The following is a 16371-nucleotide window of genomic DNA, read 5'->3' on the forward strand; positions in this document are numbered from 1 at the left end:
TGTCAAGTGATTTTTCAATACCATGAGCCCATTTCGGGAGTATAGTACGCCTGCAATGGAAGTCATTCTACCCAATACCCAACAAGGCGGATACTTCTGATCCTGGAGCACATAGCAACAAGATTTTCCAAACTGCAAAAAATTGTATACCTGTAATTCTCTTCTAGAAGTTCATCTCAAAGCAATGGAAGGGAGAACAACAGTGGAATCAAAACAATACGTGTATTTTATAATATCTGGATAATACTCGGATTTCAGGAATAATTACACCTACATATGTATTCTGAGTAGCAAAACATCAGTCATATACAATTATACATCATCAACTTCATGGAGTCCTTTAGTTGGCTATCTTCTGCTCTAATAATCATCCTCTTCTTCCCTTGGTCTAAGTAACCTCCTAACAAAAGCTGAAACCGCTCCAAAAACCATGAACAAGACAAGCAGGTCGAATCCACCACCAATGCCAACTGCTACACTGGGGCCTGGGGCAAAAAATGAAAACGGCGACCAACCCCATCCTCCATAGAATGGGATACCAGGGCCAAATCCATAGCCACCAACAAGTGGTGGAGCTACAGGTGGATTCACATAGATGTTGGTCCTGCAGAAAAAGAACATAAATTATACATAAAATACAGTCACACACACACACACACTCCAACCAAAAAATTGTATAGCTGATCATTCTTTATTGATATACTACACTTCTTCCAACATTAATTTTCCTATTTGGATCTAGATTATAAAGATACAAAAGCTAATTCCTTTCATCCACAAATAATACTCAAATAGTCATGTTTCATTTCCTCATGATTTAGGATGTGATATGTCTGACCAAATTAACCTCCATATCATACCCTTTCTCTTGTGAGTTATCTAGGAAGTCCAATCAGAATCTACTAAATGTCCAACTATCAGTACACATGTTCTGATTTCTGCATGATACATTACTTACAGCTTGAAACACAAGGTTATGCCACTAAAGAAGAAATTTGCAGAGGATTCTATTAAAATTTCAATCAGTACAGGTGTAATCATACAAGGAGCAGATACTGTCAATTTCGTTCCACTTAGCCTAAAAATGGCGTTATAATCTTTAGATTGCATATGCATGGAGAGCACTTGCTTCTTAAGACAAAAAGGCATCTATTTAATCAAGGGTCTTGCATTCACTAAATGTTTGCCTACATCAAACTTCAGAACTCATGACCCTACAGCAAAAAAGTCATGTATACATAATAACCATTCAGCATTACTGCATCAGAAATAAGAACAATATCATTTAGTAAGAGATACTCGTAATATTTTACTTCCAACTCCAACACATTAATGGCTCCAGCTTGAAGTTTATGAGATGATGACTCCATTGAGCTAAACTCCTATTTTAATGTTAAAGAATGCCATGAGGACTTTCCAGGATAATGGGAGAGCTGCTTTCGAATAGAATTAACTTAAATGCGCATCAAAGTTTTGTAGCATATTAGGTCAGTGGATGCTCTCATAATTCATAACAGGTATTGATTGTACTCAGTTTAGTCATTTAAGTGGTTAGAATAGAAATAAACGTATACCTCCTTACAAACAAATTACATACCACAACACCAAAGTTGATCAAGACATCAACACTATATAAATTAGCAAGACATATTTGTATGAAGAGCTATGGTGCCTAAGTATACTACACTTTTTGAACAAACCATCAAGAACATCAAAGTGTCTCATGCATCCACATTTCCCCATCACATAACTTGACAAACCCTCAATGTAAATTCAGAAATCATTCATCCTAACCCCAATAATAACTAAAACATAATCGATATCACAACACTACAATCACCATCACTGGTAGTGTCAAATGTACGCAACCTTATCCCTAGAGTCGCAAACTGACCCTCATTTCCATTATACCCATAATGCAAAATGCCTCAAGTTTACATAAGATGGAGACATTTAAGTTTAATCCATGCAATTCGAAGCTTGAAAAACAAACAATAAAAATAAAATAAAATAAAAAATTAAAGCTAGAAATTAATAAGGGTAATAAGATTATACCTAGAATTAACTCTAGGAGAAGAAGCACGAGGAGCAGAAGAGCGGAAAGCCTGACCACCAACACGACCACCAGACTTGGCAGCAAAAGCATCACCAACTGATCCCACACTCAATACTCCTGCTGCCAATGTTACTATTGCTAGCTTTGCCAACTGTTTCTCTATTTTCCTGACCACCCAAAATTAACAAAATTATCCATCAAAGTAGAAATATAGAATTATCCTTGAATTTTATGGGAAATAACCCAAAATTAGAACCAAGAAATAAGCTTTTTTTTTTTTTTTTTTTAATTTCCCAAAATTACACTAAAACTAATTGCTACTCAACAATATATCAGGAAAAAAAATCCAAATCAGAAAGCAAGAAAAATAGCCATTGTTTACCCTGAAAAAAAAACTTTGATTTTACAAAAAATGAACTAATATTCAAGCAATTATCAGAAAATTAAACCCATAAACAGAAAGCAAGAAAAGTAGCCATATTTGCACAGAAACATCATTTTGGTATCCCATTTATTCAAAAAATTCAACTACTGAACTATTCAAGAACTATATCATCAACATTAGTTAGCTCAAAATAAGGAAAAAAAAAAGGTTAAAAATTTTTTACCTTGAAGAATCAGTTAGATTGTGGTGATCATTTGGTGGGTATTTGCAGGAAACAATGAAAAATGAAATTGGGGTTCTGGGTTTATGATTCTGGGTTTGAATTAGTAGTGGGTTTGAGAAGAAACTCTTTTGCAAAGATCCCATTATCAATTTTTCACCTTCTTCTTCAAATTTCTACTAAGAAAAAATATATTAGTGACAATTAACAAGTTGAGTTTTCTCTTGTTTTCAGTTGAATAACTGGAGATTTTATGTGACTTAATTTTTTTGGTGTTCATTTTTAATTTGGATTACTCAACTTTCCATGATAAGCAATATTCACACGTGGCAGATGGATAATGGATGATAATTTTTTTCAGTAATTTTATCTATTTAGCATTATTTGAAAAATTAAATAAGTATGTGAAGATTTTCAAATTAAACACATGTTTTGCTCTAGTCCATTGGATTTTTTTTAGTTAATTACAAACCTTCAACATAATAAAACAATATTATTTCGATCTCGCTAGTGTTATACAAGTAGGAGTTATTCGGTCAATATTACAAGGTTTCATCAGTGTTAAAGGGGTTACTCGAACAATGTTATAGGAGTTTGTTATTTTACAACTTGTCACATGGTGTGGCCATCAGCACACAAGACGAACTACATCTAAGGGTCTGTTCACATTTACTTAATTTCAGTTCAGTTCAGCTCCAATCAATTCAGTTAGCTCCAATCAGTTTAGTTTAGTTCAGTTCAACTCTTAATTTCCCTCTCTCATAAAATATTCATTTCAGCTTAGTTCAGTTCAGTTCCAATCATTTCAGTTCAGTTCAGCTCAGTTCAGTAAATGTGAACGGGCCCTAATTTAATCTCTAAGGTAGGCAACTAGGCATATTTACGGTAATGCATCAATATTAACATCGCACACATTATTGATTAGGGGTGAGCAAAAATTCAAGGTACCCTGATCTGGAACCGGAACCTGTTCGGAACCGCAGGTTCCAAACCCGGAACCTGTTGAACAGGTTCCGGTTCCGGGTAATAAAATTAGGAACCTGTTGCAACAGGTTCCGGTTCCGGGTAATAAAATTTTGGACCTAGAACCTGTAGGGTACCCTGTTAGTACATGTTCCCTATAGGATACATGAAACCGAAACCTATATGGTATTGAATATTCTAGACAATTAGTGTTGGTTTGTTATATTTGAAGCAGTTTACTAAAGTTGTAAGCTTTAATTGTGAACATCCATTTTTAAAAATATAGAATTGTCACAATTATCAAGTAACTATTAAGCTTACTTTGAAAAACAGGGTACCCTGTTTAGGAACCGGAACCTGCAGGTTCCGGTTCCGGTTCCCAATTCTTAGGAACCTGTTGCAACAGGTTCCGGTTCCGGTTCCTATTTTTAGGAACCTGTTGCAACAGGTTCCGATTCCGGGTACCGATATTTTTACAGGGTATCCTGCTACGCTCACCCCTATTATTGATAATGTAAGGTGATTAAGTGAATATACTTCATATTTAACTAGTTGAAATTCAGAATAAAATCAAATAAATTTATTAAATTAGTTGAACTTCAAGAGTAACATCAAATAAGATATGTTGTATGTTATAACAATAATAAATAATAATAATAACAAAAAAAAAAAAATTGGTCTGTTTTAGGAGACACTTTTACACCATAAAATTGATTGTTCTCCATAAACTTTCATGCACAAACTTCTGCACTACTTGGGGGCTTTTAACTTAGTCCCTGCTCTTAAAGCATCAATCAATTAGCAAACGACTTCGTCATCAACTACACACCCCCTTCCGGAGGCCTTAATCTCTTAGCTTGCTCTCTCGCTCACTTAAGTTTTTCAGACGGTGTAGTTAGAATCCTGGGGGACGTCTAGGCCCTTAAGCTTCGCCACTGACTCAACGTGTCCTTTAAGCGTGTGCAACTCACGAAGCCTACATTCACATAAAGGAAACTTATTATTTGTAAAAAAAATAAAAAATTCAAGTACTAAAACAAGGAAACAAAGTAAATTATGCAGTATTCATTCCCACCTTGCAACTTCAGCACGCCTTTTGGCTTGCTCAGCAATCTCGGAGAGTTCCCTGTAGCTGGCGCCGTCACTGAAGAGGGTGGAAGAAGCCTCCGGTGGTTGAAGCCCATGTAGTGTCCGCTGTGTTTCAGCCCAGTGAGCTTCCCTCTCTTCTTTTCCAAAATCCTTCTTGGAGGAAAATGCAGTCTGTGTGCACCATCATCCATTAAACTTAGTCACATAGACTCAATGAGACTACAGTCACTACATTAGCAATTTTAGCAGCATCATAAAAAACGTGTTGCTTCCTTCACCATTTATGATTACATCATGCTGTTATCTAATATTCACAATTACCGATTACTCAATTTATGCGAAACTATATATCTAAGGAAATGTACTTATGGCTATGTAGGCATTAATTATTTCGAAGTAGACATGAGTACTTGATAAGAGATCACGCACCTTGCTGTTAAATAAGTTGAGCCATGCCTTTCCACTCAAGATGTAGCGAATGAAAAACTTGAGTACGTCGAGTGGGAAATAAGTAACTATGTTGTAGACCCAAACTACACCAGCCCATCCCCATCCACATCCTTTAATCTCAGCAAAACTCCAGGAAAAGTATACAGCAATAACAGTTGCCACCTGACCCAAAAAAATGTAATCCACAAACCATAACATTTTAGACTTCATTAACATACGTGTAGGGTAAGGAGGACTAATCAAAACAATTCTTACCAGCTGAGCAATCGCGAAAGCTATCATCAACATCATACCAGGACGCTCAACAAAGGACCAGCTGCGAGACCGGGTCACGAAAATAAGGGCTTGACTTACTATACTCACTTGGAGATATAAGGCAGCCATCATTTCCTCACGACTGTCTCTCAAGGATCTTACACCAAATTTTTCCTACATGATAAATGGCACAGCCAGTGGATATTATGAGGATTTACTCCCTTCTTGATATTGTAAAATGTAAGTTGAAGATATATTTCAAGAATGAAACATGGAAGTATAAACAGTTACATACAGAAAAGAAGTCTGTGTCCTTCATAACCCAGAAGAAAATAACAGTCATCAAGGCTTGGTAACCTCCAAGAACAATTCCAGTGGCAAAGATTTCATTGAGCTTCCAGCTATCAGGCATTGGAGATGGCTTGACTCGATCCTTTGAGATAGTCATGATTGTTCCTTAAAGAAAGATGGTTCATACAATAATAAGGTGCTCTTGCAAAAAAAACATGCATATGATTAAAGAACTTAAACCAAGATAGATAATTAAGATTCTTACCATCATTTAGGATGGCAATAATCAAAACCATGAAGGGTGAGAAGTCGAATTTCCAGATCAAAGCGATAAGCAAAAAGCCAACCTACAGAGTTAAAGACAAGAGAACTTGGTTACTCAGTACATAATTTAATCCGAAATTGCATGACATTGTGGAATATTTACATACCACAATACGGATTGTGATGGAGACTGCATAGATCTGCATTCAAGTGGGGGAAACAAAAAAGAAACAGAGGGTAAGACTATAAAGCTTTACAAGAAAAAGAGGGACAAAGAAAGAAACGGAGAAAAATTAAAGGCAAACAAAACCCACAGTGTAGTTCTTCATCCTCTGGAAAATAGCCCTACTGGTTAGCACAGCGCTGATGATAACACTAAGACCAGGCTCAGTGAGAACAATGTCAGAAGCACTTCTAGCAGCATCAGTTGCGTCATCAACTGCAATACCGATATCTGCCTTCTTCAATGCAGGGGCATCATTGACACCATCTCCAGTCATACCGACAATGTGCTTCTTCTCTTGCAATATCTTGACGATTTCGTACTTATGCTCTGCACAACAAACGTAGAAGCAAGGCTTACTTATAGAAGATGACTTTACTATAATCCCTATTTTCAGTATTTGACGAAAAGAAAATTCTTACCTGGGAATACTCCAGCAAAACCGTCAGCTTTCTCAATCAACTCATCTATAGGAAGGCCGGCAGTATCTTTGTCTTTTCCAAGTAAAGCAGAAGATGGGTACATATTTGTTCCCATACCAAGCCTTCTACCAGTTTCCTTACCAATGGCAAGTTGATCACCTGTAATGTTGGAACAAAATAATTATAGTAACCTAAACCAGGTAATCTATAAGTGATGACCACAATTCAAGAATCTTTATTTGATGATTATCTTACCTGTAATCATCTTGACATTGACACCAAGGTTGAGAGCCTTGCGAATGGTTTCAGCACTGTCATGCCTTGGAGGATCAAAAAGTGGCAACAAACCAACAAATTCCCATGGTGCACCTGGAGATTCCTTGTTCTTCTCTGGCACTTCCTGGAAAATTAGATTAAGGTTATAAGGCCGCCTAATTAAATAAGCAGAAGCTACTTACAGTATCTTTATCATCAAACCTGTCTTGCTACACCCAATGAACGAAGACCACGTTCAGCAAACTTCTCAATCGCATCATGAACCCTCTTTCTGATGGCATCATTGCAATTGCACAAGTCAAGAATCTGCATAATGAAAAATAAAGAATCACATATTTGTAGCCCAAAAAGAAACGGATCAAAAAGCATAAACTCAAATCTAAATGAACATAAATTTACCTGCTCAGGTGCACCTTTACTAGCTCTATGCCAGTTTCCACTAGCATCTATGTAAGTCAAAGCAGTTCTTTTCTCCACAGGATTGAATGGAAGAAAGTGTACCTCTGTAATTCCAGCTCTAGCCTACATATCAACATTCAAGATTCAAAAAATCAACCAACTGAAAAATTAAACAGTTTGCACAATACAGACCTGTATTCCTAGATACACAGATTACCAAGACCATAACAGCATTACCTCTTTGGGGTCAGCAAGCATTCCAACCATGCAAGTATCAATAGCATCTTGGTTCTCAACACGTGAGGCCCTTGCAGCAAGGAGGAGAACATGCTCCTTATCCATGTTCTTGCCAAATACCTCAATTAAGTTCTTGTCAACACTCAACTTGTTGAGAGTCAAGGTACCAGTCTTGTCACTGCAGAGTACATCCATACCAGCCATTTCCTCAATGGCAGTCATTCTCTTTGTAATAGCTCCTTGTTGAGACAGCCTGTGGGACCCAATAGCCATAGTTACAGACAACACTGTAGGCATGGCAATTGGGATACCACCAATCAAGAGAACCAACAGATTATGGATTCCATCCCTGTACTTACGACGCTGGATTGGATACATCACGATGATCTCAATCACCATACCCACCGCAATGGAGATAATGCAGAAGTTACCAATGGAGGTAAGAACCTTCTGGAAATGACCAACATTGTTGGTGCTGTCGACAAGGTGGGCTGCCTTCCCAAAGAAGGTGTGGACACCAGTGGCAATAACAACAGCCATAAGCTCACCTTGCTTACATGTTGATCCAGAGAAAACTTCATCCCCAGGATTCTTGGTAACGGGAAATGTTTCTCCTGTAAGAGCAGACTGATCAACCTTCAAGGCGTCACCTTCAAGAAGACGTGCATCAGCAGGGATAATGTCACCCAATTTGATGCTGATTATGTCTCCTGGCACCAACATTGCAGCGTCTGACTCACTCCATTTATTATCCCTAAGCAGCTACACTCCCATCCAAAGAGAAAACAAAAAAAGGAAAGAGAAAATTAGAAACATTGATAAGAGTATATAAACCAATCATGGGCTACAACCATAAGCTTAAGCTTTTGGTTGAGTTGGACATGCATACTTGCATTATCAAGCTAAGCAATAACTAAAGATGTGGCCGCAGTACATGGCCTTTCCTTATTCAATTTTAACAATTAAGTTTGATTAATATGAGATAAAAACTCAATCAGACGAGTTGATAATCATTGCAAATCTTACCTTACACTTTGGAGCAAGATTAGCCATAAGTGCAGCAGCGGCATTTCCAGCATTGTTCTCTTCAATATACGAGATAGTAGAATTGATGAACAACAAACAGATGATACCAACAAAATCAGGCCAATCTGGTGGCTTCCCACCCCCATTAGCAAGTGCTATGGCCATGATAGCAGCAGCTTCCATAACCCAAGACAAGGGGTTCCACATAAACCCAAGAAACTTGAGGAATTGACTTTCCTGTTGTATTCATTATAAATAAACTGATATCAGTAAAAAAAAAAAAAAAAAAAAAAAAAAAAAAATAATAATAATAATAATAATAATAAATAAATAAATAACCAAGCTTGTATCAAACAGCAAGTTTTCTGATCATGTACCTTCTTCTCTTCCAGCTTGTTGGGTCCAAATATTTGGAGCCTGTTTGTTCCTTCTTGGGTTGTTAACCCGTCCCTGGTACATTTCAACTGCTGAAAAACTTCTGCAATTGGAATTTTTTCCTGTGAAAAAACATACAACTTTAAGTTACACTGATCATAGAGGTGACAATCATACATTTACATAAAATGGAACCCAAAAATTATGCTAAAGAGTGGCAAAACATATAATAGATATTCTTATATCAAGGCATTGAACCTCTGCATACAACTCTTGGAATCCTCTGAAGGTGTGTCTTCTTAACCATACAAATAGTTTGTAACTCAAATTGATCGTGAATAAAAGACAGTTGCAATGCATTTAATCATCAATCTTATGCTAAACCATATGTTTGGCTGATAACTTAAATACGTTATACACCCACAAGTTGTTTGCATAGCATTTCTAAGAGAAAAAATAGTACAAGTACATATTAACAATGATATTAATTTTGTAAAAGAATTTCATTATGTTCATATTTTGTATTTTGAGTTGAATATATTTCCTAATTTGTACATAAAATTACACAATTTACTCATTATATATTCACATCATATTTGAGCTCAGAAAAAAAAAATCTGCACATTTAGTTAAGCAATATACATGTCAAGTTCTTCTCATTTTATTCAAGTATGTTTTTGCCCATTTGAAGAACTCTACTTAAGCAAAAGACATCAAAATGTTTTTGCCTAGATGAAAAATACGAAAATACATTATATACATCTTATGTTTGTCTCATTTGACTTTTTTACGGATCAATATATTATATATACAATAACCGCATAAAATGAAAATTAAGTATATCAAAACTACACATCAAAATTCCAGTATGTTTATTTTATAATATATCGGTAAATAATTTGAGGCAAATTAAAATTCTTTTTTCATATATAATAAAATATTCTAAAGGTCACAAACATTTATTTGTAAAGGGGATGTGGGGACGAGGCACATCTCCTACTCTTCTCACAAGACCGTGTTCTAATTTAACGTGACAAACATAACAAAATGAAAGGAGTACAATGTTATTCAATCATTATGACAATTTTTCAATGACTTCCCTATAATTTCCTTTATTTCAATCTCAAAAGAGTCTCTAAATCACCCGATTTCTCCTTTAAATACCCGGAATTCCCCATAATTATTACTCGTATTTTGTTTAGCACATCATGGTAATAATTGAACTAAAAACAAAATTCTTCCAATAATAACAGAAATAAAAATCAAAACTTGGGTAAGACAGATGAAACTGTATTACAGAAATTACAAGAATTTCACAAATTTCAAAATTTAACAATACATTTCATTTATAAAACAATACAACAGTATACTACTAAAATAAAATTAGAATAGGAATTGGGTTTGACAAAGACCTGAAGATGTTGATGTATATCCTTGATTTCATCAAAAGTAATTTAATTTCAGCTTCCAATTTGTTTTCCATTGATGGGGTGATTGTAATTTTGGGGAAGAAAGACGAGTGAGGAACTGAGGGTAGAGATTTGGTAAAAGAGCTTAATGTTGGCTTTATTTTTACCCACTTCTACGCCACATTGTCACGTGCATAATTAGGGTAGCTTTGGGTCAAGGTCAACGAACTCAACGCTTGAGAGTACAGAAAAAGGTAACGAAATTCTCCTAATGTTAAACATAGGTGGTCAAGGTGAATGGCGGGGGTTTAAACTTGTGATTTTAATGTTATAAGATAAGTTTCTCACCATCTCAATCAACCAGTGGGGCAGGGCGGGGATGGGGCGGGTATAACATAATGTTATAAGATAGGTACAAAGTAGGGCGGGGATGGGACAGGTATAACTTAAAATCCACTCCGCCCCAGTCTCCCACTTGACCTGCCCCAATGACATCCCTAATTATATGCGGTAATATTTAAAGTGGTAAAAGTTAAAATTTTAATACTCAAAATAATATAGAATGCTATGGATAAGGAAAAGAGGGAGTCTTGTAGTGGTAGATAGTTTGAAATCTAATTTCTCACAGCATTTTCACCATAATAGATTAGAATGGAATTTGTATTAATAAAATCAAAGTTTAGGTTCTTTATTCAGTAATTTTAGAACTATTTCAAAGATTTCAGACCGTTTTATTGTAAAACCTAAAAGAAGGTTAACCAAATATCTCCTATATATGGACGATATATTTTATTAACACCGAGAATTTCACAAATTAATAATTTATTGAAAACATACTACGGAATAATAAGTAATACACCATGCAAAATTAATCTACTTTTGTGCAATGCATGAGCTGAAAATAAGAATTTTTTCAATTATTTCTTATACAATTATAATGTCATCTATATAGAAACACTATTAATTAAATCAAGTAATAACAAAAAAAAAAAAAAAGGGATTGTGGGAAGAAGCATTACCAGATCAACTTCCTCATTCTTGAGGCCTTCAAAATCACTGGCATTAGCCATAGTTCAAAAAGAAAAAAAAAAGAAAAATTTAAAGGAAAAGAAAAATAAAAAGAGAAAATATCAGAAAATAACAAAGAGAGAAAAACCAAAGTGAAATTTTTTTCTTATGATTTTAATCATAATACCGAAAGAATATTGCATTCTCGTATATATATGAAAAAAAAAAAACAAGAATTAACAACTCATAGTAGTCTAAGTCAATCCAAATATTAAAATAAATTAATGAAAAAGTTGTGACAACATTTCATAGGGGTCATTATTATTGAGACAAACATTTTTTTAATAAAGTTAGAATTGATCGTGCGCTGATTAATTTTGTTGTGAGATTGGACATTTGAGAGTTGCATTGGAGAATATGACAACAAAATTGCCTTTGTTTAGGAAGTTAATCTTAAGAATGAAAGGTTTATTTTCTACAAAGGACATGCATGCAAGAGACATAACTAGAACTCTAGCCGTTTGTTCTCTCGTTATTCATAGGGATGACAAGTGGGTATGATTTACTAGATTTTGTTGAAAGTATATTGATATAAAAGTATGCTGATATTATATTATGATAATAATATCATATGAGATTGATATTATTGTGATACTAGCTAGGAATCTATTATTATAAGATAGAATTGAGTGAAAAGATATTATTATGCGATGTCTCAAAAGTCCTTGGATGGGGATCCCTCAAAGCCCTCAAATAAGAGATAGAAGGATAATAGATGTCGACTACTTAAGTTAGTTAGTGTCTTAGTGAATAAGTATAGGCATCAATGCATAGGCAAGCTAGGATAGACATCCGATTTATATGAGGAGTTACTAATTGAAATCGCCTTTTGTAGTCTTCAACTCATTCACTTCAACTTTGTGATTATTAATATCAACATTGGTTACTTATTATTTAAAATTACGAAGTTATTTAATTTGTAGACTAAAACGATTCTAATAGAATCACATATATATTCAACTAGCAAATTCATGAAAAATATGACGTAAATAAGCTTAAAGGTTTGCAATTCAACCATATAAAAATTCATGAAATAAAGTATTTAAAAATATCGTTTTTATGTAGTTACAACTATTGCAATTACTTGTACATATTTTATTGAAAAGTGTCCTCATTTGTTGAAGTTGATTGACCTAGTTGCTACTCCATATTTAACAGTAAATGTAATCATAATTTAATTATATAATATTAGTACATATTATTATAATTTAATTCATAAAAATAAAATTTTGGCAGCTAATTAAATTTGTGAAAGAAAAAGAAATGAAAATGGTTTAAAGGTAGATGCCAGACAAATTTGGCAAATTGTAAACCCGAAAAGTGACTAGAGATGAGTCATCTAAAACGGGTTGGGCCCACCCAAATCTTTGACCAAGCGATGACACATTGACACTCTTGTTGTCAGCGAGAAGCCAGGACCTTTCTCATACAGTTGAGGACAGCATTATGTTCCCTTATTACATTATTATTATTATTGCATAATTATATATTATATACATTAATATTCCCCTCAACTTAATGTAACGTGAGAGTAACATTAGGCTTACTACTTCAACATATATCAATATTTATAATTATATGATCATGTTAAGATTTATGCAAATCGAAAAAAATAAATTAGTTTATCGACTATTATTAGATGAATTATATGAAATTTATTGTTGTGTTATACTATATTGATAGACCTCTTTGTTAAAAGTTGTAAATCACAATGCTACAAAAGAAGGCATAAAAGTTGTTCAATATTTATGGCATGTTCTCATTAACTGAACTCAGCTGAACTGAACTGAACTGAATATTTTATAAGAGAAGGAAATTAGGAACTAAACTTCAACGTAAGAGAACATGCCCTTACTGTTATAGGCTTGTAGCTTAGTTGAAAGACAATATTTGATTTAATTTGTTACGCATTTGTTATATAAATATAATTTTTTGTAAATTAATTATTAAATATAAACTTAATTTAATTCCTTACACATATAAATAAATTAAATAATTTAATTAATAATTTTAAACGAAATTAATTAAATGTATTATATTAATGAAATTAATTAAATATAAATGTAAATAATTTAATTATTACATTAAATTTAATTAAAGTATTATATATAAATAAAATATATATTATTTGTTACGCATTACTATATGATTTGTCACACATTTGTTACATACATATAAATTAAATTAATTTATTACGCATTTGTTATATACGAAATAAAATGGGCACGCTTAAAAGGCTATCAACGTATTACCATCTTCACAGATTCTATAGCTCTTATCCTCCTTTTGCAACGTCCTAACCAAAGAGAGGTGAGACTTCTGTGAACTATTGGGGAGTTAATTATGGAAGGGGCGTTCTTGGATATGTGCACTATTTGGAAAGTAAGCAGGGAACAACTTACCAAAGCGCATAATATAGCGGGATGGTGTAGGAGTAATCTAGTTAATTTATTGTTGTTAGTTTCTTTTAGTTGCTTTTGTCCAAAAAAAAAAAAAAAAAAAAAAAAAAAAAAAAAAAAAAAAACTTGAGAGAAGACTTTCTAAGTTTTTGTGCATCTTATTTCTTAATAAAATTTGTGTACATGTCATATGACTCTTGTGAATGAATTGATTTTACTGCTCCATAATAAAATTGAATTAATAAACATATAAATAAATAAACCTTTGACTAAATGAACAATTGCCAATTGTTATCTTTGTTAGGTCACAAATTACATGTTGATATTGGTTATATTCGACAAATTAGTCGATGTTAGGGCCTGTTCATATTTACTTAATTTCAGTTCAGTTCAGTTCAGTTCAGCTCCAATCAGTTCAGTTCAGTTCAGTTCAGTTCCAATCAGTTCAGTTCAGTTCAGTTCAGCTCTTAATTTTCCTCTCACATAAAATATTCATTTCAGCTCAATTCAGTTCAGTTCAGTTCAGTTCAGTTCCAATCAGTTCAGTTCAGTTCAGTTCAGCTCCAATCAGTTCAGTTCAGTTCAGTTCAGCTCAGTTCAGTAAATATGAACAGGCCCTTAGAATAACCAATGCTATTTTTGCAAAGAAAAACCATAAGACGTTCAATTTGTATGACCTTTACTATCAAAATATTGTGTAGCGAATAACAATCCTCATAAGATGTTTGTCTTGCGAAATAACTAATAAAAAATATTTTTGTGCCATAACTTAGCTTGATTAAACACTTTGGAGGAAATGAGACTATGTATTTGTATAAGACATGCACAGCTTGCCTAGTTGCCTTCCTATATTAGTAAATTGGAATAATTTTTTCTCTCTTTTTTCATTTCAATGACTCTTGGTTCTACTACAAGGTTTTCAACCAAAAAAAAAGAAAAAAAGCATTCGTCCGAGTGCTAGAAAAAGGGTGGTGTGTAGAAGCCTAATAGGACAAGTACAATTGTCTTAAATTTCTTTGTTTTTGTAGAATATTGACTTGGAAAGTAGGCTTAATAGAAAATGATCAAATTCATTTAATAATGGGTAACGTCCTTGTAACTTGTAGGAACTATGTTCTCAAGTTATTGTTTAATCAATCTCTTAGATTTGGTCCTCCAATTTATTGGGGGTGAGTTAAATATGCATTTTAATACTACAAATTGAGTTAGCTAGCACCTGTAATTAGAGGTGTCAAAACTCGATATGATCTGACTAGAACTAATCTAATTCAAAAGTAATTCGATTTAAAATTAAAGTGCGCACAATAATTTTGTATGTCTTCAACCCAACAATATCTAAATTAAACCCTACATCGTGATCTTAATTGACATCTCTTTCCGAAAATTAAATTCTAATGTCAATTATACATAAATTTTGAATTTAGAAATACTCCGTAGCATCTTAAACTTATTGCTTCATAATGACTTCATGAGCAACCGCCATTTAATTACCAAGGAACCATTTTCAACATTATAAATTATGGCAGAAAATTCAAATGAATATTCTATAAATTGCGACATATTCTCGATTAGCCATTTTATAAGATACATTGACCATATAGTTCCATAGAGTTGTTAATTATGAGTTGTCTTTGCAAAAATATCAAGTTGGTGTCAATCATTGCTCTTGTGCAATAGTTGGGTCACTAGTGTGTTGAGGTTTTTGAAACCCTTTGTTAAAGTATTAAGTTAGCAAAAAAATGAATATAACATTTATTTTATTAAGACAATAAAATCAGATGAATAATATACCAAACAAAAAACCAAATGAAGATAACACTTCTATATGCACAATAATTGAAATATGTGATGTACAAAACCTCAATGTGAATTCTTGGAAAATTTCAAAGGAAAGATTATAATTAAAAACCTATGCAAACACATACAAGTACAAATTTACAATTAACCGTACAAAAAATGACCAATCTAAGTGTACTAGACTAGTCACATGGAATCTTAAATATACCAAGCATATTACAAGATAAATCATTTGATTAAAGGGTGAAAGTATTGGAGGAGCATTGCTTTAAAATTATTCCTTCAATGATGTGATCTTCATTGGAATATTTCACAAGCATATTATGTCTCATACATAGGAAGGAATAACTCCAATTTTTCTTTGCATATATGTATACCATTTGTTGAGCTTTGCTTCTAAAACAAGAACAAATTAAAGGATAGATGGGGAAGAAAACCTTACAACAAACAAGCGAGTAAGGTTGAATAGTTAACATCTTAGTTGCTACTTTATTATGATTTACGTAGTAGTACATGTGAAATGTGACTAAAACCGTAAAATTATGATGGTTACAACGTCCACAATATCGCAATGATGGTGAAAGCAATCAAGGTACATAAATTTGGTAATGCCAATGTTCTTTCTCTTGTTCCATTTTCTCCTTCCTTAATTTATCTATTTGATAACTACAGGAAAACTAGCTAACATGCACTCTATATCATTGTTATTATGCCCAATTGAGCTTACTAGAGTGGTGTTACCTATGCTTATTCTTAAATCATAATTC

General features: G+C 33.5%; 2 protein-coding genes across 2 annotated transcripts; both read right to left on the bottom strand.

Moving 5' to 3' along the window:
• Positions 1-203: 203 nt before the first annotated feature.
• Positions 204-2914, bottom strand: LOC145612447 (uncharacterized). Its single transcript, XM_081667816.1, has 3 exons — positions 2665-2914; positions 2056-2223; positions 204-604 (listed from the first exon to the last, which is right to left on the bottom strand). The coding sequence occupies exons 1-3, from the start codon at positions 2805-2807 to the stop codon at positions 361-363; spliced, it is 555 nt and encodes a 184-aa protein (XP_081523942.1). The 5' UTR covers positions 2808-2914; the 3' UTR covers positions 204-360.
• Positions 2915-4182: 1268 nt separating this feature from the next.
• Positions 4183-11410, bottom strand: LOC145610066 (plasma membrane ATPase 4-like). Its single transcript, XM_081665321.1, has 16 exons — positions 11360-11410; positions 8934-9053; positions 8557-8793; positions 7531-8292; positions 7294-7416; positions 7096-7200; positions 6874-7018; positions 6619-6777; positions 6288-6526; positions 6141-6173; positions 5975-6056; positions 5714-5874; positions 5419-5592; positions 5143-5325; positions 4700-4884; positions 4183-4600 (listed from the first exon to the last, which is right to left on the bottom strand). The coding sequence occupies exons 1-16, from the start codon at positions 11408-11410 to the stop codon at positions 4507-4509; spliced, it is 2853 nt and encodes a 950-aa protein (XP_081521447.1). The 3' UTR covers positions 4183-4506.
• Between the last annotated feature and the right edge of the window lie 4961 nt (positions 11411-16371).

This window comes from Chenopodium album, chromosome 24 (genome assembly GCF_948465745.1).
Source record: "Chenopodium album chromosome 24, dcCheAlbu1.1, whole genome shotgun sequence".
Taxonomy (NCBI): Eukaryota; Viridiplantae; Streptophyta; class Magnoliopsida; order Caryophyllales; family Amaranthaceae; genus Chenopodium; species Chenopodium album.

What these genes read in the sequence shown, in the direction of transcription:
- LOC145612447 (XM_081667816.1), bottom strand. Translation starts at nt 2,807, where the DNA reads ATGGGATCTTTGCAAAAGAGTTTCTTCTCAAACCCACTACTAATTCAA. An exon ending in AATCTAACTGATTCTTCAAG is followed by an intron (nt 2,224 to 2,664) that starts GTAAAAAATTTT and finishes TTGGGTGGTCAG; the next exon opens with GAAAATAGAGAAACAGTTGG. An exon ending in TCTCCTAGAGTTAATTCTAG is followed by an intron (nt 605 to 2,055) that starts GTATAATCTTAT and finishes CTTTTTCTGCAG; the next exon opens with GACCAACATCTATGTGAATC.
- LOC145610066 (XM_081665321.1), bottom strand. Translation starts at nt 11,410, where the DNA reads ATGGCTAATGCCAGTGATTTTGAAGGCCTCAAGAATGAGGAAGTTGAT. An exon ending in AGAATGAGGAAGTTGATCTG is followed by an intron (nt 9,054 to 11,359) that starts GTAATGCTTCTT and finishes GTTTTTTCACAG; the next exon opens with GAAAAAATTCCAATTGCAGA. An exon ending in TATTGCCATCCTAAATGATG is followed by an intron (nt 5,875 to 5,974) that starts GTAAGAATCTTA and finishes TCTTTCTTTAAG; the next exon opens with GAACAATCATGACTATCTCA.